The 25951-nt window shown below is 47.9% G+C and overlaps 1 protein-coding gene across 1 annotated transcript in view; it reads left to right on the forward strand.

Annotated features, from left to right (window-relative positions):
- The window catches only part of LOC140729835 (myosin-binding protein C, cardiac-type-like), a gene marked incomplete at its 5' end in the record, with an annotated part of 441607 nt that extends 417033 nt beyond the window's left edge, over nucleotides 1–24574 (forward strand). The window contains 4 exons of the mRNA XM_073050048.1: nucleotides 11353–11489; nucleotides 13351–13537; nucleotides 23757–23791; nucleotides 24161–24574. Coding sequence (XP_072906149.1) covers nucleotides 11353–11489; nucleotides 13351–13537; nucleotides 23757–23764 — 332 coding nt within the window. The remainder of the gene's footprint in view (nucleotides 1–11352; nucleotides 11490–13350; nucleotides 13538–23756; nucleotides 23792–24160) is intronic.
- Nucleotides 24575–25951: the final 1377 nt, after the last annotated feature.

Consider the following 25951-nt stretch of genomic DNA (forward strand, 5'->3'; position numbering starts at 1 on the left):
ATGTTGTAACTGAAACCAGCTCGACCCTTCCTTGGCCCCCCATTGCATGTTTAATGCTGTAACTGATCCCAGCTCGACCCTTCCCCAGCCCCCCATTGCAGGTTTAATGTTGTAACTGAAACCAGCTCGACCCTTCCCCGGCACCTCATTGCAGGTTAAATGTGGTAACTGAACCCAGCTCGACCCTTCCCCGGCCCCTCATTGCAGGTTTAATGTTGTAACTGAACCCAGCTCGACCCTTCCCCAGCCCCTCATTGCAGGTTTAATGTTGTAACTGAACCCAGCTCGACCCTTCCCCGGCCCCTCATTGCAGGTTAAATGTTGTAACTGAAACCAGCTCGACCCTTCCTTGGCCCCTCATTGCAGGTTTAATGTTGTAACTGAAAACAGCTCGACCCTTCCCCGGCACCTCATTGCAGGTTAAATGTTGTAACTGAAACCAGCTCGACCCTTCCTTGGCCCCTCATTGCAGGTTAAATGTGGTAACTGAACCCAGCTCGACCCTTCTCCGGCACCTCATTGCAGGTTTAATGTTGTAACTGAAACCAGCTCGACCCTTCCTTGGCCCCTCATTGCAGGTTAAATGTGGTAACTGAACCGAGCTCGACCCTTCTCCGGCCCCTCATTGCAGGTTTAATGTTGTAACTGAAACCAGCTCGACCCTTCCTTGGCCCCTCATTGCAGGTTTAATGTTGTAACTGAAAACAGCTCGACCCTTCCCCGGCACCTCATTGCAGGTTAAATGTTGTAACTGAAACCAGCTCGACCCTTCCTTGGCCCCTCATTGCAGGTTTAATGTTGTAACTGAACCCAGCTCGACCCTTCCCCGACCCTCATTGCAGGTTTAATGTTGTAACTGAACCCAGCTCGACCCTTCCCCGGCCCCTCATTGCAGGTTTAATGTGGTAACTGAACCCAGCTCGACCCTTCCCCGGCCCCTCATTGCAGGTTAAATGTTGTAATTGTTCCCAGCTCGACCCTTCCCCGGCCCCTCAGTGCAGGTTAAATGTTGTGAATGAAACCAGCTCGACCCTTCCCCGGCACCTCATTGCAGGTTTAATGTTGTAACTGATCCCAGCTCGACCCTTCCCCGGCCCCCCATTGCAGGTTTAATGTTGTAACTGAAACCAGCTCGACCCTTCCCCGGCACCTCATTGCAGGTTAAATGTGGTAACTGAACCCAGCTCGACCCTTCCCCGGCCCCTCATTGCAGGTTTAATGTTGTAACTGAACCCAGCTCGACCCTTCCCCAGCCCCTCATTGCAGGTTTAATTTTGTAACTGATCCCAGCTCGACCCTTCCCCGGCCCCCCATTGCAGGTTTAATGCTGTAACTGAAACCAGTTCGACACTTCCCCGGCACCTCATTGCAGGTTTAATGTTGTAACTGAACACAGCTCGACCCTTCCTTGGCCCCTCATTGCAGGTTAAATGTGGTAACTGAACCCAGCTCGACCCTTCTCCGGCCCCTCATTGCAGGTTTAATGTTGTAACTGAACCCAGCTCGACCCTTCCCCGGCCCCTCATTGCAGGTTTAATGTTGTAACTGATCCCAGCTCGACCCTTCCCCGGCCCCCCATTGCAGGTTTAATGTTGTAACTGAAACCAGCTCGACCCTTCCCCGGCACCTCATTGCAGGTTAAATGTGGTAACTGAACCCAGCTCGACCCTTCCCCGGCCCCTCATTGCAGGTTTAATGTTGTAACTGAACCCAGCTTGACCCTTCCCCAGCCCCTCATTGCAGGTTTAATGTTGTAACTGAACCCAGCTTGACCCTTCCCCAGCCCCTCATTGCAGGTTTAATGTTATAACAGAAACCAGCTCCACCCTTCCCCGGCACCTCATTGCAGGTCTAATGTTGTAACTGATCCCAGCTCGACCCTTCCCCGGCCCCTCATTGCAGGTTTAATGCTGTAACTGAACCCAGCTCGACCCTTCCCCAGCCCCTCATTGCAGGTTAAATGTTGTAACTGAAACCAGCTCGACCCTTCCTTGGCCCCCCATTGCATGTTTAATGCTGTAACTGATCCCAGCTCGACCCTTCCCCAGCCCCCCATTGCAGGTTTAATGTTGTAACTGAAACCAGCTCGACCCTTCCCCGGCACCTCATTGCAGGTTAAATGTGGTAACTGAACCCAGCTCGACCCTTCCCCGGCCCCTCATTGCAGGTTTAATGTTGTAACTGAACCCAGCTCGACCCTTCCCCAGCCCCTCATTGCAGGTTTAATGTTGTAACTGAACCCAGCTCGACCCTTCCCCGGCCCCTCATTGCAGGTTAAATGTTGTAACTGAAACCAGCTCGACCCTTCCTTGGCCCCTCATTGCAGGTTTAATGTTGTAACTGAAAACAGCTCGACCCTTCCCCGGCACCTCATTGCAGGTTAAATGTTGTAACTGAAACCAGCTCGACCCTTCCTTGGCCCCTCATTGCAGGTTAAATGTGGTAACTGAACCCAGCTCGACCCTTCTCCGGCACCTCATTGCAGGTTTAATGTTGTAACTGAAACCAGCTCGACCCTTCCTTGGCCCCTCATTGCAGGTTAAATGTGGTAACTGAACCCAGCTCGACCCTTCTCCGGCCCCTCATTGCAGGTTTAATGTTGTAACTGAAACCAGCTCGACCCTTCCTTGGCCCCTCATTGCAGGTTTAATGTTGTAACTGAAAACAGCTCGACCCTTCCCCGGCACCTCATTGCAGGTTAAATGTTGTAACTGAAACCAGCTCGACCCTTCCTTGGCCCCTCATTGCAGGTTTAATGTTGTAACTGAACCCAGCTCGACCCTTCCCCGACCCTCATTGCAGGTTTAATGTTGTAACTGAACCCAGCTCGACCCTTCCCCGGCCCCTCATTGCAGGTTTAATGTGGTAACTGAACCCAGCTCGACCCTTCCCCGGCCCCTCATTGCAGGTTAAATGTTGTAATTGTTCCCAGCTCGACCCTTCCCCGGCCCCTCAGTGCAGGTTAAATGTTGTGAATGAAACCAGCTCGACCCTTCCCCGGCACCTCATTGCAGGTTTAATGTTGTAACTGATCCCAGCTCGACCCTTCCCCGGCCCCCCATTGCAGGTTTAATGTTGTAACTGAAACCAGCTCGACCCTTCCCCGGCACCTCATTGCAGGTTAAATGTGGTAACTGAACCCAGCTCGACCCTTCCCCGGCCCCTCATTGCAGGTTTAATGTTGTAACTGAACCCAGCTCGACCCTTCCCCAGCCCCTCATTGCAGGTTTAATTTTGTAACTGATCCCAGCTCGACCCTTCCCCGGCCCCCCATTGCAGGTTTAATGCTGTAACTGAAACCAGTTCGACACTTCCCCGGCACCTCATTGCAGGTTTAATGTTGTAACTGAACACAGCTCGACCCTTCCTTGGCCCCTCATTGCAGGTTAAATGTGGTAACTGAACCCAGCTCGACCCTTCTCCGGCCCCTCATTGCAGGTTTAATGTTGTAACTGAACCCAGCTCGACCCTTCTCCGGCCCCTCATTGCAGGTTTAATGTTGTAACTGAAACCAGCTCGACCCTTCCATGGCCCCCCATTGCAGGCTTAATGTTGTAACTGAACCCAGCTCGACCCTTCCCCGACCCTCATTGCAGGTTTAATGTTGTAACTGAACCCAGCTCGACCCTTCCCCGGCCCCGGATTGCAGGTTTAATGTGGTAACTGAACCCAGCTCGACCCTTCCCCGGCCCCTCATTGCAGATTTAATGTTGTAACTGAACCCAGCTCGACCCTTCCCCAGCCCCTCATTGCAGGTTTAATGTTGTAACTGAACGCAGCTCGACCCTTCCCCGGCCCCTCATTGCAGGTTAAATGTTGTAACTGAAACCAGCTCGACCCTTCCTTTGCCCCTCATTGCAGGTTTAATGTTGTAACTGATCCCAGCTCGACCCTTCCCCGGCCCCCCATTGCAGGTTTAATGTTGTAACTGAAACCAGCTCGACCCTTCCCCGGCACCTCATTGCAGGTTAAATGTGGTAACTGAACCCAGCTCGACCCTTCCCCGGCCCCTCATTGCAGGTTTAATGTTGTAACTGAACCCAGCTCGACCCTTCCCCAGCCCCTCATTGCAGGTTTAATGTTGTAACTGAACCCAGCTCGACCCTTCCCCGGCACCTCATTGCAGGTTAAATGTGGTAACTGAACCCAGCTCGACCGTTCCCCGGCCCCTCATTGCAGGTTTAATGTTGTAACTGAACCCAGCTCGACCCTTCCCCGGCCCCTCATTGCAGGTTAAATGTTGTAACTGAAACCAGCTCGACCCTTCCCTGACCCCCCATTGCAGGTTTAATGTTGTAACTGAAACCAGCTCGACCCTTCCCCGGCACCTCATTGCAGGTTACATGTGGTAACTGAACCCAGCTCGACCCTTCCCCGGCCCCTCATTGCAGGTTTAATGTTGTAACTGAACCCAGCTCGACCCTTCCCCGGCCCCTCATTGCAGATTTAATGTTGTAACTGAACCCAGCTCGACCCCTCCCCGGCACCTCATTGCAGGTTAAATGTGGTAACTGAACCCAGCTCGACCCTTCCACGGCACCTCATTGCAGGTTTAATGTTGTAACTGAACCCAGCTCGACCCTTCCCCGGCCTCCCATTGCAGGTTAAATGTTGTAACTGAACCCAGCTTGACCCTTCCCCGGCCCCTCATTGCAGGTTTAATGTTGTAACTGAAACCAGCTCGACCCTTCGCCGGCACCTCATTGCAGGTTAAATGTGGTAACTGAACCCAGCTCGACCGTTCCTTGGCCCCTAATTGCATGTTTAATGTTGTAACTGAAACCAGCTCGACCCTTCCTTGGCCCCTCATTACAGATTTAATGTTGTAACTGAACCCAGCTCGACCCCTCCCCGGCCCCTCATTGCAGATTAAATGTTCTAACTGAAACCAGCTCGACCCTTCCCCGGCACCTCATTGCATGTTTAATGTTGTAACTGATCCCAGCTCGACCCTTCCCTGGCACCTCATTGCAGATTAACTGTTGTAATTGAACCCAGCTCGACCCTTCCCCGGCCCCTCATTCCAGGTTAATTGTGGTAACTGAACCCAGCTCGACCCTTCCCCGGCCCCTCATTGCAGATTTAATGTTGTAACTGAACCCAGCTCGACCCTTCCCCAGCCCCTCATTGCAGGTTTAATGTTGTAACTGAACCCAGCTCGACCCTTCCCCGGCCCCCCATTGCAGGTTTAATGTTGTAACTGAAACCAGCTCGACCCTTCCCCGGCACCTCATTGCAGGTTAAATGTGGTAACTGAACCCAGCTCGACCCTTCCCCGGCCCCTCATTGCAGGTTTAATGTTGTAACTGAACCCAGCTTGACCCTTCCCCAGCCCCTCATTGCAGGTTTAATGTTGTAACTGAACCCAGCTTGACCCTTCCCCAGCCCCTCATTGCAGGTTTAATGTTGTAACAGAAACCAGCTCCACCCTTCCCCGGCACCTCATTGCAGGTTAAATGTTGTAACTGACACCAGCTCGACCCTTCCTTGGCCCCTCATTGCAGGTTTAATGTTGTAACTGAACCCAGCTCGACCCTTCCCCGACCCTCATTGCAGGTTTAATGTTGTAACTGAACCCAGCTCGACCCTTCCCCGGCCCCTCATTGCAGGTTTAATGTTGTAACTGAACCCAGCTCGACCCTTCCCCAGCCCCTCATTGCAGGTTTAATGTTGTAACTGAAACCAGCTCGACCCTTCCCCGGCACCTCATTGCAGGTTAAATGTTGTAACTGAAACCAGCTCGACCCTTCCTTGGCCCCTCATTGCAGGTTTAATGTTGTAACTGAACCCAGCTCGACCCTTCCCCGGCCGCTCATTGCAGGTTTAATGTTGTAACTGAACCCAGCTCGACCCTTCCCCGGCCCCTCATTGCAGATTAAATGTTGTAACTGAAACCAGCTCGACCCTTCCCCGGCACCTCATTGCAGGTCTAATGTTGTAACTGATCCCAGCTCGACCCTTCCCCGGCCCCTCAGTGCAGGTTAAATGTTGTGAATGAAACCAGCTCGACCCTTCTCCGGCCCCTCATTGCAGGTTTAATGTTGTAACTGATCCCAGCTCGACCCTTCCCCGGCCCCCCATTGCAGGTTTAATGTTGTAACTGAAACCAGCTCGACCCTTCCCCGGCACCTCATTGCAGGTTTAATGTTGTAACTGAACACAGCTCGACCCTTCCTTGGCCCCTCATTGCAGGTTAAATGTGGTAACTGAACCCAGCTCGACCCTTCCCCGGCCCCTCACTGCAGGTTTAATGTTGTAACTGAACCCAGCTCGACCCTTCCCCAGCCCCTCATTGCAGGTTTAATGTTGTAACTGAAACCAGCTCGACCCTTCCTTGGCCCCTCATTGCATGTTTAATGTTGTAACTGAAAACAGCTCGACCCTTCCCCGGCACCTCATTGCAGGTTAAATGTTGTAACTGAAACCAGCTCGACCCTTCCTTGGCCCCTCATTGCAGGTTTAATGTTGTAACTGAAACCAGCTCGACCCTTCCCCGGCACCTCATTGCATGTTTAATGTTGTAACTGATCCCAGCTCGACCCTTCCCCGGCACCTCATTGCAGATTAACTGTTGTAATTGAACCCAGCTCGACCCTTCCCCGGCCCCTCATTCCAGGTTAATTGTGGTAACTGAACCCAGCTCGACCCTTCCCCGGCCCCTCATTGCAGATTAAATGTTGTAACTGAAACCAGCTCGACCCTTCCTCGGCACCTCATTGCAGGTCTAATGTTGTAACTGATCCCAGCTCGACCCTTCCCCGGCCCCTCAGTACAGGTTAAATGTTGTGAATGAAACCAGCTCGACCCTTCCTTGGCCCCTCATTGCAGGTTTAATGTTGTAACTGAACCCAGCTCGACCCTTCCCCGGCCCCTCATTGCAGGTTTAATGTTGTAACTGAACCCAGCTCGACCCTTCCCCGGCCCCTCATTGCAGGTTTAATGTTGTAACTGAACCCAGCTCGACCCTTCCCCGGCCCCTCATTGCAGGTTAAATGTTGTAACTGATCCCAGCTCGACCCTTCCCCGGCCCCTCATTGCAGATTAAATGTTGTAACTGAAACCAGCTCGACCCTTCCCCGGCACCTCATTGCAGGTCTAATGTTGTAACTGATCCTAGCTCGACCCTTCCCCGGCCCCTCAGTGCAGGTTAAATGTTGTGAATGAAACCAGCTCGACCCTTCCTTGGCCCCTCATTGCAGGTTTAATGTTGTAACTGAACCCAGCTCGACCCTTCCCCGGCCCCTCATTGCAGGTTTAATGTTGTAACTGAACCCAGCTCGACCCTTCCCCGGCCCCTCATTGCAGGTTTAATGTTGTAACTGAACCCAGCTCGACCCTTCCCCGGCCCCTCATTGCAGGTTAAATGTTGTAACTGATCCCAGCTCGACCCTTCCCCGGCCCCTCATTGCAGATTAAATGTTGTAACTGAAACCAGCTCGACCCTTCCCCGGCACCTCATTGCAGGTCTAATGTTGTAACTGATCCTAGCTCGACCCTTCCCCGGCCCCTCAGTGCAGGTTAAATGTTGTGAATGAAACCAGCTCGACCCTTCCCCGGACCCTCATTGCAGGTTTAATGTTGTAACTGAACCCAGCTCGACCCTTCCCCAGCCCCTCATTGCAGGTTAAATGTTGTAACTGAAACCAGCTCGACCCTTCCCCGGCCCCTCATTCCAGGTTAATTGTGGTAACTGAACCCAGCTCGACCCTTCCCCGGCCCCTCATTGCAGATTAAATGTTGTAACTGAAACCAGCTCGACCCTTCCTCGGCACCTCATTGCAGGTCTAATGTTGTAACTGATCCCAGCTCGACCCTTCCCCGGCCCCTCAGTGCAGGTTAAATGTTGTGAATGAAACCAGCTCGACCCTTCCTTGGCCCCTCATTGCAGGTTTAATGTTGTAACTGAACCCAGCTCGACCCTTCCCCGGCCCCTCATTGCAGGTTTAATGTTGTAACTGAACCCAGCTCGACCCTTCCCCGGCCCCTCATTGCAGGTTTAATGTTGTAACTGAACCCAGCTCGACCCTTCCCCGGCCCCTCATTGCAGGTTAAATGTTGTAACTGATCCCAGCTCGACCCTTCCCCGGCCCCTCATTGCAGATTAAATGTTGTAACTGAAACCAGCTCGACCCTTCCCCGGCACCTCATTGCAGGTCTAATGTTGTAACTGATCCTAGCTCGACCCTTCCCCGGCCCCTCAGTGCAGGTTAAATGTTGTGAATGAAACCAGCTCGACCCTTCCCCGGCCCCTCATTGCAGGTTTAATGTTGTAACTGAACCCAGCTCGACCCTTCCCCAGCCCCTCATTGCAGGTTTAATGTTGTAACTAAACCCAGCTCGACCCTTCCCCGGCCCCTCATTGCAGGTTTAATGTTCTAACTGATCCCAGCTCGACCCTTCCCCGGCCCCTCATTGCAGATTAAATGTTGTAATTGAACCCAGCTCGACCCTTCCCCGGCCCCTCATTGCAGGTTTAATGCTGTAACTGAACCCAGCTCGACCCTTCCCCAGCCCCTCATTGCAGGTTAAATGTTGTAACTGAAACCAGCTCGACCCTTCCTTGGCCCCTCATTGCAGGTTTAATGTTGTAACTGAAAACAGCTCGACCCTTCCCCGGCACCTCATTGCAGGTTAAATGTTGTAACTGAAACCAGCTCGACCCTTCCTTGGCCCCTCATTGCTGGTTTAATGTTGTAACTGAAACCAGCTCGACCCTTCCCCGGCACCTCATTGCATGTTTAATGTTGTAACTGATCCCAGCTCGACCCTTCCCCGGCACCTCATTGCAGATTAACTGTTGTAATTGAACCCAGCTCGACCCTTCCCCGGCCCCTCATTCCAGGTTAATTGTGGTAACTGAACCCAGCTCGACCCTTCCCCGGCCCCTCATTGCAGATTAAATGTTGTAACTGAAACCAGCTCGACCCTTCCTCGGCACCTCATTGCAGGTCTAATGTTGTAACTGATCCCAGCTCGACCCTTCCCCGGCCCCTCAGTGCAGGTTAAATGTTGTGAATGAAACCAGCTCGACCCTTCCTTGGCCCCTCATTGCAGGTTTAATGTTGTAACTGAACCCAGCTCGACCCTTCCCCGGCCCCTCATTGCAGGTTTAATGTTGTAACTGAACCCAGCTCGACCCTTCCCCGGCCCCTCATTGCAGGTTTAATGTTGTAACTGAACCCAGCTCGACCCTTCCCCGGCCCCTCATTGCAGGTTAAATGTTGTAACTGATCCCAGCTCGACCCTTCCCCGGCCCCTCATTGCAGATTAAATGTTGTAACTGAAACCAGCTCGACCCTTCCCCGGCACCTCATTGCAGATTAAATGTTGTAATTGAACCCAGATCGACCCTTCCCCGGTCCCTCATTGCAGGTTAAATGTGGTAACTGAACCCAGCTCGACCCTTCCCCGGCCCCTCATTGCAGGTTTAATGTTGTAACTGAACCCAGCTCGACCCTTCCCCAGCCCCTCATTGCAGGTTTAATGTTGTAACTAAACCCAGCTCGACCCTTCCCCGGCCCCTCATTGCAGATTAAATGTTGTAAGTGAACCCAGCTCGACCCTTCCCCGGCACCTCATTGCAGGTTAAATGTGGTAACTGAACCCAGCTCGACCCTTCCCCGGCCCCTCATTGCAGGTTTAATGTTCTAACTGATCCCAGCTCGACCCTTCCCCGGCCCCTCATTGCAGATTAAATGTTGTAATTGAACCCAGCTCGACCCTTCCCCGGCCCCTCATTGCAGGTTAAATGTTGTGACTGAAACCAGCTCGACCCTTCCCCGGCACATCATTGCAGGTTAAATGTTGTAACTGAACGCAGTTCGAACCTTCCCCGACCCCTCATTGAAGGTTTAATGTTGTAACTGAACTCAGCTCGACCCTTACCCGGCTTCTCATTGTAGGTCAAATGTTGTAAGTGAACCCAGCTCGACCCTTCCCTGGCCCCTCTCTGCAGTTTAAATGTTGTAATCGTATCGACACTTCCTTGGCCCCTCAGTAAGGGTGTCTACTATCCTTCTGTGTAACAAAGTAATCTCTCGGGTCTAGTCTACTAGACAGGTATATGGAGGAATTTAAGTTATGTGGGAGACAGGGTTTAAGGGTCGGCACAACATTGTGGGCTGAAGGGCCTGTACTGTGCTGTACTATTCTATGTTCTATGTCTCTTTTAAATCTCTCCCTTTTTATCTTTTACCTGTGTCCACTTGTTTTGCACTCTTCGGCCCTCGGGAAGAAACTATAACTGTCCATCCTATTCATACTGCTGATGATTCTGTGAGGATACCCCTCATTCTCCTGTACTGTACTCCAAGAATAACGATCCAGCAAGGCCAACCTCAGACCCTCTAGTTTAGTCTGCGTAGCTGCTCCTTTATCTCCCACTGGTTATTTAGTACCTGTCGTAAAATCACTTTCTTTCTAAATTTCACTTATTTCATGAGCAGACCTTGATTACTGAACTGATGTTTGTCCCAATCAATTTTGCGATGCTGTTTGCTCTTTTACCTTCCCTTTATAACATCTAAAACTTTACACTCTGGTTCGCTGAGCTGCCAGCCTTGCTCTTCTTTCACTGATAGCTGTGATCACAATGATACTGTGTTCCCCATGATGATCAATGCTCAAAGATCATCAGTTCTAGCTGTCCGCTGCCCCGCATTTAAATAATTTCTGTTTTGTGACCAGTCCTCCTTCCATCCCAACCACGGGTATCGCACAATGCTGAAGATGCTGGAAATCTGAAACATGGAATCAGTTAGTCAGGCAGCATCTGTGGAGAGAAAAGCAGATTTAATCGCCTTTCATCAAACATTGTAAGGGCTGGGGCCCAGAGTTCTGTGTTAAACAAGGTTAGAGGCAGGATTGGGCAAGGGACTGGACTGAACCCAACAATCAGACATAATGCATTCCACCCCAGTCTTCACCATGAATGTAAATTCCCATGTCAGAATCATAGAATACAGCTGTAGAGAAACAGGTTCTTCAGCCCATTTAGTCCATACTGGCCTGGTCTTCTACCTAGTCCCATCTATTTCACCTGGACCATATCCCTCCATACCCCTCTCATCCATGTACCTTTCCAAACCTTTCTTCCATGTTACAGTTGAATCAACATTTAGCACTGTTCATTCCAGCCTGACACCTCCCTCTGTGAAGATGTTCCCTTTAAACACGAGTAATGGGAATTGCCTTATAAAGTGTCCCATGGGTTGGAAAGGTGAGGCTTGCTACAGAGGGTGATCCAGCTCCCCTCCACTCCAGATCAAGATTTGGATTGTGGAGGTTACCCAGCTGAGGGAGACACCAGCTCTGCCAGATTCTAACCAGGTTTCTTTCCGCTATCTCTGGCAGGGACAGACTACAAGCCACCCAGCTACAAGCAACATGACTTCAGTGAGCCGCCCAAGTTCACCCGCCCACTTGTTAATCGCTCCGTCATCTGTGGGTACAATGCCACCCTCAGCTGTGCCCTTCGCGGCACCCCCAAGGTACTAGATGACCCGGACACAGAGTGCCTGGAGTCTCACTGTGGCCAGTGAATTAAACCCTCTCTCCCTCATCTCTCTCTCTCCCACCCCTTTACTCCCTCTCTGCCCCTCCCTCACTATGTCTCTCTTAATAGACAATAGGTGCAGAAGTAGACCATTCGGCCCTTTGAGCCTGCACTGCCATTCTGAGATCATGGCTGATCATCTACTATCAATACCCGGTTCCTGCCTTGTCCCCATATCCCTTGATTCCCCTATTCATAAGATACCTATCTAGCTCCTTCTTGAAAGCATCCAGAGAATTGGCCTCCACTGCCTTCTGAGGCAGTGCATTCCACACCCCCACAACTCTCTGGGAGAAGAAGTTTTTCCTTAACTCTGTCCTAAATGACCTACCCCTTATTCTCAAACCATGCCCTCTGGTACTGGACTCTCTCAGCATCTGGAACATATTTACTGCCTCTATCTTGTCCAATCCCTTAATAATCTTATATGTTGCAATCAGATATTCCCTCTCAATCTACTTAATTCCAGCGTGTACAAGCCCAGTCTCTCTAACCTCTCTGCGTAAGACAGTCCGGACATACCAGGAATTAACCTTGTGAATCTACGCTGCACTCCCTCTACAGCCAGGATGTCCTTCCTTAACGCTGGAGACCAAAACTGTACACAATACTCCAGGTGTGGTCTCACCAGGGCCCTGTACAAATGCAAAAGGATTTCCTTGCTCTTGTACTCAATTCCCTTTGTAATAAAGGCCAACATTGCATTAGCCTTCTTCACTGCCTGCTACACTTGCTCATTCACCTTCAGTGACTGATGAACAAGGACTCCTAGATCTCTTTGTATTACTCCCTTACCTAACTCTACACCGTTCAGATAATAATCTGCCTTCCTGTTCTTACTCCCAAAGTGGATAACCTCACACTTATTCACATTAAACGTCATCTGCCTAGTACCTGCCCACTCACCCAGCCTATCCAAGTCACCCTGAATTCTCCTAACATCCTCATCACGTCACACTGCCACCCAGTTTAGTATCATCAGCAAACTTGCTGATGTTATTCTCAATGCCTTCATCTCAATCGTTGATGTAAATCGTAAACAGCTGTGGTCCCAATACTGAGCCCTGTGGCACCCCACTAGTCACCACCTGCCATTCCGAGAAACACCCCTTCACCGTTACCCTTTGCTTTCTATCTGCCAACCAGTTTTCTATCCATGTCAATATCTTCCCCCCAATGCCATGAGCTCTGATTTTACCCACCAATCTCCTATGTGGGACCTTATCAAATGCCTTCTGAAAATCAAGGTACACTACATCCAATGGATCTCCCTTGTCTAACTTCCTGGTTACATCCTCGAAAAACTCCAATAGATTACTCAAGCATGATTTGCCCTTGGTAATTCCATGCTGGCTCGGCCCAATCCTATCACTGCTATCTAGATATGCTCTCTCTTTCTCTCTCTGCCCCTCACTCCATTTCTCTCCCACTCCCTCTCTGTCTCTCCCCTCTCCATGTCTTTCTCCCCCTCACTCTCTCCTACCCCTCTCAATCCTTTTTATCTCTCTCCCCTCTTTTACTCTGTTTCTCTCCCCCTTTCACTTCCTGTCCCTGCCCTTCACTCCCTCTCTCCCCCTTCCCTATGTCATTCCCCTCTCTCACTCCAACTCTCCCCCTCTGTCCCTCTCGCTCCCCCTCACTTCCTCTTCACCTCTCTCCCTGCTCTTTCACTCTCTCACCTCCTTTCCATCTTTCTCACTCCCTCTCTCTCGCTGTTTTTCATCCTTCTCTCCTTTCTCCTCTTCTTCAGTTCCTTCACATTTTCGCATTCTTCTTCTCCCTTCTGCAACTCCAAGCCCAAGGTGACGTGGTATAAGAACCAGCTGGACCTGTCGACTGATGCCCGCTACAGGACGTTCTGTAACCACGGGGTGCTGACGCTGGAGATCCGGAAGCCGTGTCTCTTCGATGCTGGGACCTACTGCTGCAAGGCCATCAACAACCTCGGGGAGGCAGAGAGTGAATGCAGACTGGAGGTCCGAGGTAGGAATACACTCACCAGCAGGGCCAGGCACAGGTCCGTCGGTGCACTCATGGCAGAAAAGCACCCATGTATATGCGGGCCTCTCAGGGGCTCCAGATGTCCCAGCTCTCCAGCAGCTAGCATAGTCCATGGTAATGCAGTTAATTTGTGCAGAGCAAGCTCGGCGGGACAATCCGCTGCCCACCACCTCCCCCCGTTACTGTCAGCTGAGTGGTCAGGGTACAAATGGCTGGGAGACCCTCTGAACCCGAGGAGACAGTGGGAGACTTGGCTGAACAAAATCCATTTTACAGTACTGCAATTAGCTGGCAACTAGGACTGGTGCTCAGAGCATTGGTCAGTATGCAATATTGCAGTTACAATTGTTGCTGAGAGGAAGAGGTGGCAGCCTGATGGGCTATTGTGTGGAAGTTTCAAAAGTGATAAAAAAGATGAAAGAGCATGGGGTATTGCAGGATTGATCAGGGAGGAACATCACTGCAATACTCAGGGAGGAACATCACTGCAATACTCAGGGAGGATGCCCTGGAAGATTCTTCAAATGAGGCCACTAGTAGAACTCAGAAATAAGAACGGGGTGATCACTTTGCTGGTGTTGTACTCATCCGTCAAATGTACATTTAATGAGCATTACTTTCTCTGCACAAATCCCACTGACAGTACTTACTCAGTATTGCTCCCTCCCAGTGTGACACTCCTTTATACCACCCCTCCCACAGTGTGACTCTCCCTCAGTACTAAACCCCCTCCACAGTGTGACACTCTCTCCGTACTACCCCTCCACAGTGACACTCCCTCAGTACCACCCTTCCCACACTGACACTCCCTCAGTACCACTCCTTCCACAGTGTGACACTCCCTCAGTATCACCCCTCCCAGTGTGACACTCCCTCAGTACCACCCCTCCCAGTGTGACACTCCCTCAGTACCACCCCTCCCACAGTGTGACACTCCCTCAGAACAACTCCTCCCACAGTGTGATGCTCCCTCAGTACCACCCTTCCCACACTGTGACTCTCCCTCAGTACCACCCCTCCCACACTGTGACACTCCCTCAGTACCACTCCTCCCACAGTGTGACTCTCCCTCAGTACCACCCCTCCCACACTGTGACACTCCCTCAGTACCACTCCTCCCACAGTGTGACCCTCCCTCAGTACCACACTTCCCACACTGTGACACTCCCTCAGTACCACTCCTCCCACAGTGTGACTCTCCCTCAGTACCACTCCTCCCAGTGTGACTCTCCCTCAGTACCACCCTTCCCACACTGTGACTCTCCCTCAGTACCACCCCTCCCACACTGTGACACTCCCTCAGTACCACTCCTCCCACAGTGTGACTCTCCCTCAGTACCACCCTTCCCACACTGTGACTCTCCCTCAGTACCACCCCTCCCACACTGTGACACTCCCTCAGTACCACCCCTCCCACACTGTGACACTCCCTCAGTACCACTCCTCCCACAGTGTGACTCTCCCTCAGTACCACCCTTCCCACACTGTGACTCTCCCTCAGTACCACCCCTCCCACACTGTGACACTCCCTCAGTACCACTCCTCCCACAGTGTGACTCTCCCTCAGTACCACCCCTCCCACACTATGACACTCCCTCAGTACCACCCCTCCCACACTGTGACACTCCCTCAGTACCACTCCTCCCACAGTGTGACACTCCCTCAGTACCACCCCTCCCACACTGTGACACTCCCTCAGTACCACTCCTCCCACAGTGTGACTCTCCCTCAGTACCACCCCTCCCACACTGTGACACTCCCTCAGTACCACTCCTCCCACAGTGTGACTCTCCCTCAGTACCACTCCTCCCACAGTGTGACCCTCCCTCAGTACCACTCCTCCCACAGTGTGACTCTCCCTCAGTACCACTCCTCCCACAGTGTGACTCTCCCTCAGTACCACACTTCCCACACTGTGACACTCCCTCAGAACAACTCCTCCCACAGTGTGACTTTCCCTCAGTACCACTCCTCCCACAGTGTGATGCTCCCTCAGTACCACTCCTCCCACAGTGTGACTCTCCCTCAGTACCACTCCTCCCACAGTGTGACTCTCCCTCAGTACCACACTTCCCACACTGTGACACTCCCTCAGAACAACTCCTCCCACAGTGTGATGCTCCCTCAGTACCACCCCTCCCACACTGTGACACTCCCTCAGTACCACTCCTCCCACAGTGTGACTCTCCCTCAGTACCACTCCTCCCAGTGTGACTCTCCCTCAGTACCACTCCTCCCACAGTGTGACACTCCCTCAGTATCACCCCTCCCAGTGTGACACTCCCTCAGTACCACCCCTCCCAGTGTGACTCTCCCTCAGTATCACCCCTCCCACAGTGTGACTCTCCCTCAGAACAACTCCTCCCACAGTGTGACGCTCCCTCAGTACTACACCACCCCCCCATTACCCTCTTTATGTAAAGTCCCATGCATGCCTGTATTTGTTCTCTGGAACTTGCATGGCCTTTCATGATGATGATGATGATGATGATGATAGTACATGATCCTGTGCTTCCCCAATCAGCATCTTCTTCACATTCAAGTTAAGCATTCTCAACTTGACATAGATTAACTAAGTTCCAATGGAGAAATACAACACTCAGATCTCCCCTCTATCCTCTTCAGAACGTCAGACTTGCCCAAATCATTTCTTATTTTTCTGAAACCCTCTGAAAACAGGCCCCTCCCATTGTGCCCCCCCCCCCATTGAATAACTCCTGCTGCTAAGGCTCAATTGAATAAAGCTTCACTGCCTTACCCCAGCTTCAGAAACTTTCAGTTTGTGTAACTATCTCTTTCAAAGCACTTTATGAAATGTCTCTGAAAATACTGTTACATTGCATTCATCACACCAACCTTCTAAAACACGATTACCCCTCTCAACTATAGTGATTTGCTGAATCTCAGCACATTTTCAGTGTTCACTTACCATACCTTTAATAACAGTTCAGAGCATCTCTCATGGCTGATTCACAGATGTTTAAGTTCTTTCTCTCCTACTGAACAGCTGGATAATATTCATCAATTTCAAGTCCAGTGGGATGTTTCTTGAATTTTGGGAATACTGGAAGATCACCCCTAATGCATCCACAATTTCAGTGGATCTTAAATTCCCTGAAATACAGGGCATTTGGTCTAACTGATTTGGCATTGCTAACACCATTATTTTCTCCAGTCCTTTATAATAGCAATAAACAATGTTTCTCATTCTCATTTGGACCCTTGGTTCCCAAAATTTCTAGTATATTCCTTGTGTGTTTTACTTGTACCCATTCTACCACCTACATGGCTTCACAAGCTACTTCCCTGTGTGCACCCTACTAGAATCCCTGACCCTCCACGAACTGTCTATGAAGAGACAAGCTATTACCCGGGAAAGGAGCCTGCGCTAGCCAGGCGTTCCTCGTGGTCCTGATCTCCACACATCCGTGGGGTCCTCCTTATCCGCGATAGTTGGTCTCCGGTTTCTGAAGACTTATCAGCCCTACTCTCTCCATGTTCTTTATCAATTAAACTCATGGATCTCCATCCCATTGGCTCAAAGTCACCTGACCTATCTGGATCACCTTCTTTCTGGTTCTTGTCCAGGGCTACAACCAACATTGCATCATGGTTCTGCCCACCCAGCCTTGTGTATCTGTGTCTTTCAACTCTGACTGGTCCAAACCATTTATGACGTGACCCAGTCAGAGTCTAACGAGATTACAGATTGTTTCTTTGGTAGGTCTGGCATCTTACATAATAACTAGCTACTCATCTGAGAATGGTCCCAGGTTTAGCAGGTCATTACCTGGAGCTCCTTGCTCTGATTAGATTGTCCCAGAACAAGTATCAGTTCAGAGTCCACAAAATGGGGGGTAACAAAGACAGCTGGTTTGTCTGATTCCCCTGTCCTTGATCTGTCAAATCCACTAATTACATGCTGTAGTTTCTTCTGGCCAACATCTCCCTCCTCTTGACCCAAAGATATTTATCTTAGGATCATTATCCCCTTCTCATTCAGTTGACTGCCCCCAGGACTGTCATGGAACCCCAGTAGGTGTGCAACACTTACATTCTATAAATAATATTAATATTTACTACCTAATTTCAACCACTTTATACTGACATTTGTCTCTGCTGTTTCAAGAAAGCTTCATCCTCTATTTTCTTTCCATTATTTGAGCCTTCCACCTTCTCAGTTGAAGATGATGAGAGGCATTGATCGTGTGGATAGTCAAGAGGCTTTTTCCCAGTGCTGAAATGGTTAACATGAGAGGACACAGTTTTAAGGTGCTGGGGAGTAGATACAGAGGAGATGTCAGGGGTAAGTTTTTACTCAGAGAGTGGTTAGTGCGTGGAATAGGCTGCTGGCAACGGTGGTGGAGGTGGATATGATAGATACATAGGGCTTAGAAAAATAGGGGGCTATGGGGAACCCGAGGTAATTTCTAAAATAAGTACATGTTCGGCACAGCATTGTGGGTCAAGGGCCTGTATTGTGCTGTAGGTTTTCTATGCTTCTAAGAAAGCCACACCTATTTTTTTCAATCACATTTCACACAACTGTGGGATTTTTTTGTTTTGTTTTCTGCTCCTATGTCTTATGGTCTTATAAGGTATGGGGTGAAAGCAGGGGAATAGGGATGACTGGAAGAATTGGATCAGCCCATGATTGGATGGCAGAGCCGACTCAATGGGCTGAATGGCCTACTTCTGCTCCTATATCTTATGGTCTTATGGTTTTTGGGGAGTTTAATCTAATTTGGTAGGTGGGGCTTTCTCTCTGAACCTTGGAAGATTCAATGAGAAAAACAAAGCGGCAGGAAGTTGGAAAAATAGGTGAGATATATGTACTGCAGAAATAAAGGTAAAGATCTAAACGGCGACCAAGTATGGAAACACGATCTACAACCAGTGGCCACTTTATTGCTCGTGAATGCAAATATCTAATCAGCCAATCAGCATTTCAATGCATAAAAGCATGCAGACATGGTCAAAAGGTTCAGTTGTTGTTCAGACCAAACATCAGAATGGGGAAGAAATGTGATGCAAGTGACTTTGACCATGGGATGATTAGTTTGATGTCAACTGGGGTAGTTTGAGTATCTAAGAAACTACTGGACTCCTGGGACTGTCATACATAAATCTCTGGAGTTTACAGAGAATGGTGCAAAAACAAACAAAAACCATCCAGTGAGCGGCAGTTCTGTGAGCAGACTGGAGAGCAGCAGTACCTCAAATAAACAAGCAAGACAACAGTAGTGTGCAGTACGGCATCTCTGGATGGACATGTTGGACCTTGAAGTGGAAGGGGCACAGCAGCAGAAGACCAAGAACATACACTAATAAAGTGGCTACTAAGTTTAATTACAGAGATGTTTGGCTGAAGGGTGACTGGAACTGAGAACTAACTATGGAAAAATATTAGAAAGGGCAGACAACAAGGATACTTAGTGTTATTCCAGATGACCAGCATAATATTGCACACAGCATAAATCAGGAAATTTAAGATACGGTGTTAAACAGAAATCATTCAGAACTTCCATCTACACGTAGGCTGGACATACCATCTTAGCAGTAAAAATGAAAGTGACAAATGTGTACAAAATGGTTTCCAACACTAAAGTGCTGAGGAACCAAGTACGGAAAAGATCATTTAGATTCTCTTATGTACAATGTAGCTGAGGAACTGTGGCAGGGGGCAGTTTTCAGATTTCTGGATCCCTTTTGGGGAAGGTACGACCTGTACAAAAAGGACAGGTTACATCCAAAACTGAAGAAAGCCAATATCCTTGAAGAGAGGTTTGCCAGAGCTGTTTGGAGGAGATTAAACTAATTTGACAGGGGAATGGGAACCAAAGTGATAGGTTTGAGGATAGGGCAGTTGGTATACAAGTCAATGCAGTGTGTAGTGAGAGTGTGAGGAAGGACAAGTAGATGATAGGGCAAAATTGCAGTCAGTGGGATGAGTTGAAGTGTAACATGGGGGAAAAATCAAAAAGGGTGATACATGCAGGATGGAAGGTGTTATATTTGAATGCACGTATATACAGAATAGCTTGTAGCACAGTTAGAGAATGGCAGGTATGACATTGCAGGCATTACTGAATCATGGATGAAAAATTATCATGGGAACGTAACATCCAGGGACACCCTTGTATCAAAAGCACAGGCAGGTGTGCAGTGGCTCTGTTGGTAAAAACAATTAAAACATGTCCTTAGAAAGAGGTGACATAGGATCAGAAGATGTAGCATCCTCATGGGTAGAGTTCAGAAGCTGATGGGAGTTACATATAGGTCCTTGAACAGTAGCCAGGATGAGGGATATAAATAACAATGGGAAATATAAAAGGCATGTAAAAAGGATAATGATACGATAGTCATAGGGATTTCAATATGGAGGTCATTTGGGAAAATCAGGGTGGTGCTAGATCCCAAGAGAGGAAATTTGTAGAATGGCTACTAAGTAGTTTTTAGAGCAGCTTGTGGTTGAGCCCACTAGGGGAAAGGCACCTGGATTGAGTATTGTGTAATGAACCAGATTTGATTAGGGAGCTTAAGGTAGAGGAGCTTTTAGGAGCCAATGATTATTACGTAATTCACCCTACAGTTTGAGAGTGGGAAGGTAAAGCCAGATGTACCAGTGGAGTAAAGGGAACTACAGAGACATAAGAGAGGAGCTGGTCAAAGTTGACTGGAAAGGGATACCATCAGGGATGATGGCAGAGCAGCAATAGCTGGGGTTTCCTGGAGTAATTTGGAAGGCACAGGACAGATACAGTTTCAAGAAAAAGTTTGTGAACCCTTTGCAGTTACCTAGTTTTCTGCATTAAATACTCATAAAATCTGGTCTGATCTTCATTTAAGTCACAATAATAGACAAACAGAATCTGTCTAAAATAATCACACAAGCAATTATACTTCTCGTATTACTGAGTACACCATTTAAACAATCACAGTCTAGGTTCAAAAAAATGTGAACCTCTGGGATTTTGCCTTCTACAAAGGCTATTTGGAGATGAGATTGGAGGTATGGGTTGTCTAGATGCCTTGCCCTATAAAAAAGACGCAAACAGATCTTAAGAAAGATCTGTTTATGTGCACCCTGCCTCAATTGAAAGAACTTTTAGAGAACCTTGGAAGAAGAACTGTGAAGGTGCCTGGAGTTGGAAAATGCTACAAAAGCATTTCTAAAGACCTGAGTGCTCATCAGTCCACAGTAAGAGAAATTGTCTTCAAATGGAGGAAATTCAATCCTATTGCTGCTCTCCCTAGGAATCGGTGTCCTGCAAAGATCACACCAAAAGCACAATGTGTAATGCTGAAGGAGATGGAAAAAAAAACAAGGGTAAGAAAGAAAGAGACAGGTGAATGACCATGGAAAGGAAGCGTGGGATAAGAGGTGTCCAACCATTTTGAACATCTAGTGATGCTCGACAACACTACGTCCTTCTCTGCATAACTTAACACCCCATTATTATTCTTAATACTTTTAACTTCCTACTTGACTTTTCTTTTACTTCTAAAGTATTGAAAGAAATCCCTTGGTGTCATTCTTAGCATTATCAGCAATATCCTTCTCAACCCACCTTTTGGCAATCTGATTTTCTCTCTTGACTATGGCTCTCATATTTTCACATCCCCCACAGTTAACATCATGAGTATTTTTCCTATATGCCTTACATAGCTGTCTTTAGTTTTAAAAAAAATTATTCATCCATGTAGTTGAGCTATTGTTTTCATTGCTTCTCTTGACCTTGGGTATGAACATTTCCTGCACTGCATGTATTACCTCTTTAAGTCAACTCCATTGTTCCTTAACTGGCTCAATGTCAAGCAGTTCTTTCCAGTTTACCTTCTGAAGCCTTTGCCATATCTGCTCAAAGTTTGCCTTTTTGGAATTCACTTTAATGGCTGTGCTTTTTAATGATATATTCTCCCAAAAAATCTTTGAGACTAACAATGTAATGATCATTTGTTCCTAAAGGCTCAACAATTTCCGTACTCAAAATTCTATCCCGATTGTTCCAGAATGTCAAACCTAGACAGGCTTCCCCTCTTGGTGTATTTACATACTGCGTCAAAACAAAACAATCATTCACTTTCTTGTAATCCATTAGTCACTGGGATCTCCCACTCAATATTTGGAAAATTAAAGTCACCCATAACTATAACATCACCCTCAGAGCTTGCTTTTCTAATATTCCGATAGAGTTGTTTGTTAAAATCACTGTCCGCATTAGGGGGTCTATAAATATACACCCAATGTTATTCCTTTCAATTCTCACCCAGATATCTTTACCAAGTCTCCACTCATTCTCTATCATAAGCAGCTTTGTGTTTAAATTTTTCCACCTTGGAGAAAAGGTGTACTGGGTACACCTCCAGCTTTACGATCTTGCCCATCTTTCCTAAGTAAAGTATATCCTTTAACATTATATTCATCATCCTTCACGGTCAGCCTGGTCTCAGTTATCACTATTATATCATACTTATACATATCACACTTGCGTAAAATTCCAGTTCGTTTATTTTATTCTTAATACCGCTTGCATGTTTACAGGCCATCCTTCATCTATTACTGATGTTTTACATCCTACTCCAACCTATTTTTATATTCTTGAAGCTTATGATTGGTTTATGTTCTAATATGTTATTCTCCACTATGGTGTTTAAACAGATAAGCTGCCCTGTTCTAAGTTCCCCGTCCCCTCATTCCCTAGCTTAAACAGATCTCAACTAACTGAAGCATATGCCTGCCCAGTACATTAGTGCCCCTCTGCTTCAAGTGCAAGATGTCCTGGCAGTACAGGTTCCATCTGCCCCAAAAGAAACCCAATGTCCCATAAACTTCTGCCCCTTTAACCTACAGCATGATTTGAGCCACACATTAAATCTTCTAATCTCCTCCATCTCACCTGGACTTGTGTATGGCACAGACAAAACTTCCAAGGAAACCACCTCTGTCCCTGAGCTTCCCACCTAGCTCTTTAAATTTGTCTTGCAGAACTGACACCCTGCCCTTACCCAAGTCATTTGTTCTGATGTGGACAATGATTAGATTTCAGTGAGGAAGCAAAGCTCTGGAAAATTGCAAATGTCACTCCACTGTTGAAGGACGGGAGGCAGAAGGAAGGACATTATAGCTCAGTTAACCTGACTTCAGTGGTTCGGAAGACGTTGGAGTCTGTTGCTAAGAATAAAGTTTTGGGGTACTTGGAGGCACATGATAAAGTGGGTCAAAGTCAGCATGCCTTCCTTAAGGTGAAATCTTGTGTGACAAATCTGTTGGAATTTTTTGAGGAAATAACATAGAAACATAGAAAACCTACAGCATAATACAGGCCCTACGGCCCACGATGCTGTGCCGACCATGTACTCACTTTAGAAATTACCTCTGGTTAGCCATACCCCTCTATTTTTCTATAACAATCAGTGCAGTCACAGGGGAATTAGTGGATGTTGCTTACTTGGATTTTCAGAAGGCCTTTGACAAGGTATCACGCATAAGGCTGCTTAACAGGAGCACATGGTATTAGAGGAAAGATACCAGCAGAGGTAGAAGATTGACTGACTAGCTGGAGGCAAACAGAATAAAGGGGGAAATTGGTGGGATTGTGAAGACAATAAAATGAGTTAGTAATTTGAGTAAATGTGTGGTTTGTGGTTGGCAGAAAGTTGGTCAAAGTGAGTCAAAGGGCCTGTTTCTATGCTGTAACACTTTGACTCTAATGTTGGTAGCGGTGTTTGTTGTTTGGGAAACCACAGGCAATGGTGAGATTTAAAGGAATTGTATATAAATTAAATGCATTGCAAAAATAAAGTACAAAATCTTAGATATGGTCTATCCATACCTAACAGGAGAAGCTAAAGGCAATATTTACCTCTAAGGAAGAGGCTTATAAAATCGGCAGGTGTAGTATGAGCCTAAGGCTTGGTCATATGTCAGGAAAGGATGGGAAGAGAGAATGAGAGCAAACTGGCATTGTGAGTATGTCAAACTGAAAAGATCAGATGTGGGTCCTGTATAAAAAAATTACAACAGGGAATAAGATAAAAGGAGATCAATTAAACAAGGACTGTGTGTTCACTGAGGAAGAAATGGGAATAGAACCAAACTAGTAGATGCAGCCTTCACTAGGATCCCTATCCTCTTCTTCCCTATCTTAACAATCTGAACCCTAAACATTAACCAGAGCCCTGTTCTCTTTTCCCACAGTGCCGTAGGAGTCCCAGTGGCGTGTGTTGTCAGAGGTAAGATTCAGTGGATGGATGGGAGGGGGGAAAGGGAGGGATGAACAGATAGGCATTTGCACCACCTCTGTTTAAGTACATGCCTAGAAGAGGTTGAAAAGTATATGGGCCAAAGATGGGGAAATGGGATGAGTTCAGATGGAAATCTTGGTTAGCATGGGCTAGTTTGGCTAATAGACCTGTTTCTGTGCTGTAATAATCTACAACTCTATCTCTAAAATAAAATAAACAGATGAAGCAGCCAGTTAGATTATTAGTAACGATTCAAGGAGGCTATATGGTTTAGGTGGTAGAGAATGGGAGATGAAACCAGCGGTGGTTCTGTCCATGAAGTCTGACCGCTGATGCTGTGTATGCTCTTGTTTGTAGGGTGGAGGAGGTGGTAGTACTGACCACTAGCAAAGGCTGAAGAATAATCAGGAGCCGATCGAGCCTTGGCCCAGAATCCAGGTCGCCTCCACACCTTTGAATTGGTTCATCTCACTTGTAGTTTAGTCCAGCCCCACTGCTCAGAAACATGTTTTGCATAAACCACCTTAACATTTGCTTCTACGGAGAGGTTGCACTTGGCAAGCATGCCTCTTCTGATCACTGAGATCATTTTTTATTCTGGGGTGTGTGTGGGGAGAGGGAAGCTGTTCTTGCTGTAGTACTGTACTGACTGAAATGTGGATCGGCTGTAGAATGAACATTGTGTCACAACAGGTGGTCTTCCCTTTTCATTGTTGTGTGCTCCAGTCTGTGCATCACAACACAAGAAATAAATGGTTCTACCACCTCCTTTCCATGTGGTTACACTGAAAATCTTTTGTTTCAGTTTGATACTGTCATTACTTCTCTACTGGTCAGTTTTCCCCCTATGTTCTTTTCACAGGGATAGTAGGGTGTCATTCTCCCTTCTCAAATCTTTGTTAGTTTTCTCATTCCCAACAATTCAATGGAGATCATGGAAGTACACAGCTTGGAAACAGGCCCTTTGGCCCAACTTGTCCATGCTGTTATTTGAAATAGTCCCATTTGTCCATATCCCTCTACACCTTCCCAAGGATTGTAGCTTTATTTATTCGATTCTGGCAACATCCTCGTTAATCTCCGCACCTCCTCCAGTGGAATACTCTTCCCTAGAACATGGTGACCAGTGAAGCGCTTAGTACTCAAGCTGTGGCTGAACTAGTGCTGTATACAGTTCCAGTGAAATCGTTCTGACTTTATATTCTTTACCTTGGCTGATAAATACAAGAAAGCGGGTGCAGGAGAAGGCCATTCGGACCTGTGTCTGATCTATCCTGCACTCAACTCCTTGTCCCCGTCACTTCCTCACTCTCCCTGACCTTTCAAAAATGTTATCTACCTTTTTTTCTCGGGGGGAGTGGGTCTAAAGCAAGAGGGCAATACACCAGAACTGGGAATGAACTTCACTGTAATCACTCTGAGGCTTGTAAGTCCAATCAGTAGAGCTGCAGATAGGCTTCAAGTTGAATAGATGGGCCAAGGGTTCTGGCAGGATGAACCTTAGTAAGTTAAAGGACAAAATGTTAGTGCATGTGAGCCAAGTGCCTAATAACTAGTGTGTATCAGATCAGAAAGGGATGGTACGTATAAATTTAAGAGGATTCTTCCAGTTAGGGACAGAGCAGAGGAAGCATTGGGAAGATAATGAGTCCCAAAGGTGGTTATTGGCCCAAAACATTGACTGCTTGTTCACTTCCATGGTTGCTGTCTGACCTGCTGATTTCCTCCAGCATCTTGTGTGGGTCGATTGGGAAGATAATAATGAAAACTTTTTATCAAGTATCCAGGATTTCTAACAAGGCTGGTGAATTTGAGGCATATTTGGGCAGCACATTGGTGCAGTGACTTGTATAACTCTATTAACGGTGCTAGTTCTGCCACTGTAATGGCTTTGTACATTCTCCCAGTGACCACGTGGTGCTCCAGTTTCCTCCCATATCTCAAAGACTTGGGTGTTGTAAATTATGAGAGCACATAACTGGGCAGGCGGGCTCACGGGGTCAGTAGGGCTGTGTCTCTAAGTAAACAGGAAAGGAAGGGTACAGTCAAATAGTCATTACTGAGGCGTGGCAGGGAAGTACAAATTGTGGGATACTTGACAATCACACATAAAGGCAGAGATGAAAGGTACTGGGCTAACTGACTGTA

The sequence above is a fragment of the Hemitrygon akajei genome, chromosome 6, assembly GCF_048418815.1.
Source record: "Hemitrygon akajei chromosome 6, sHemAka1.3, whole genome shotgun sequence".
Lineage (NCBI taxonomy): Eukaryota > Metazoa > Chordata > Chondrichthyes > Myliobatiformes > Dasyatidae > Hemitrygon > Hemitrygon akajei.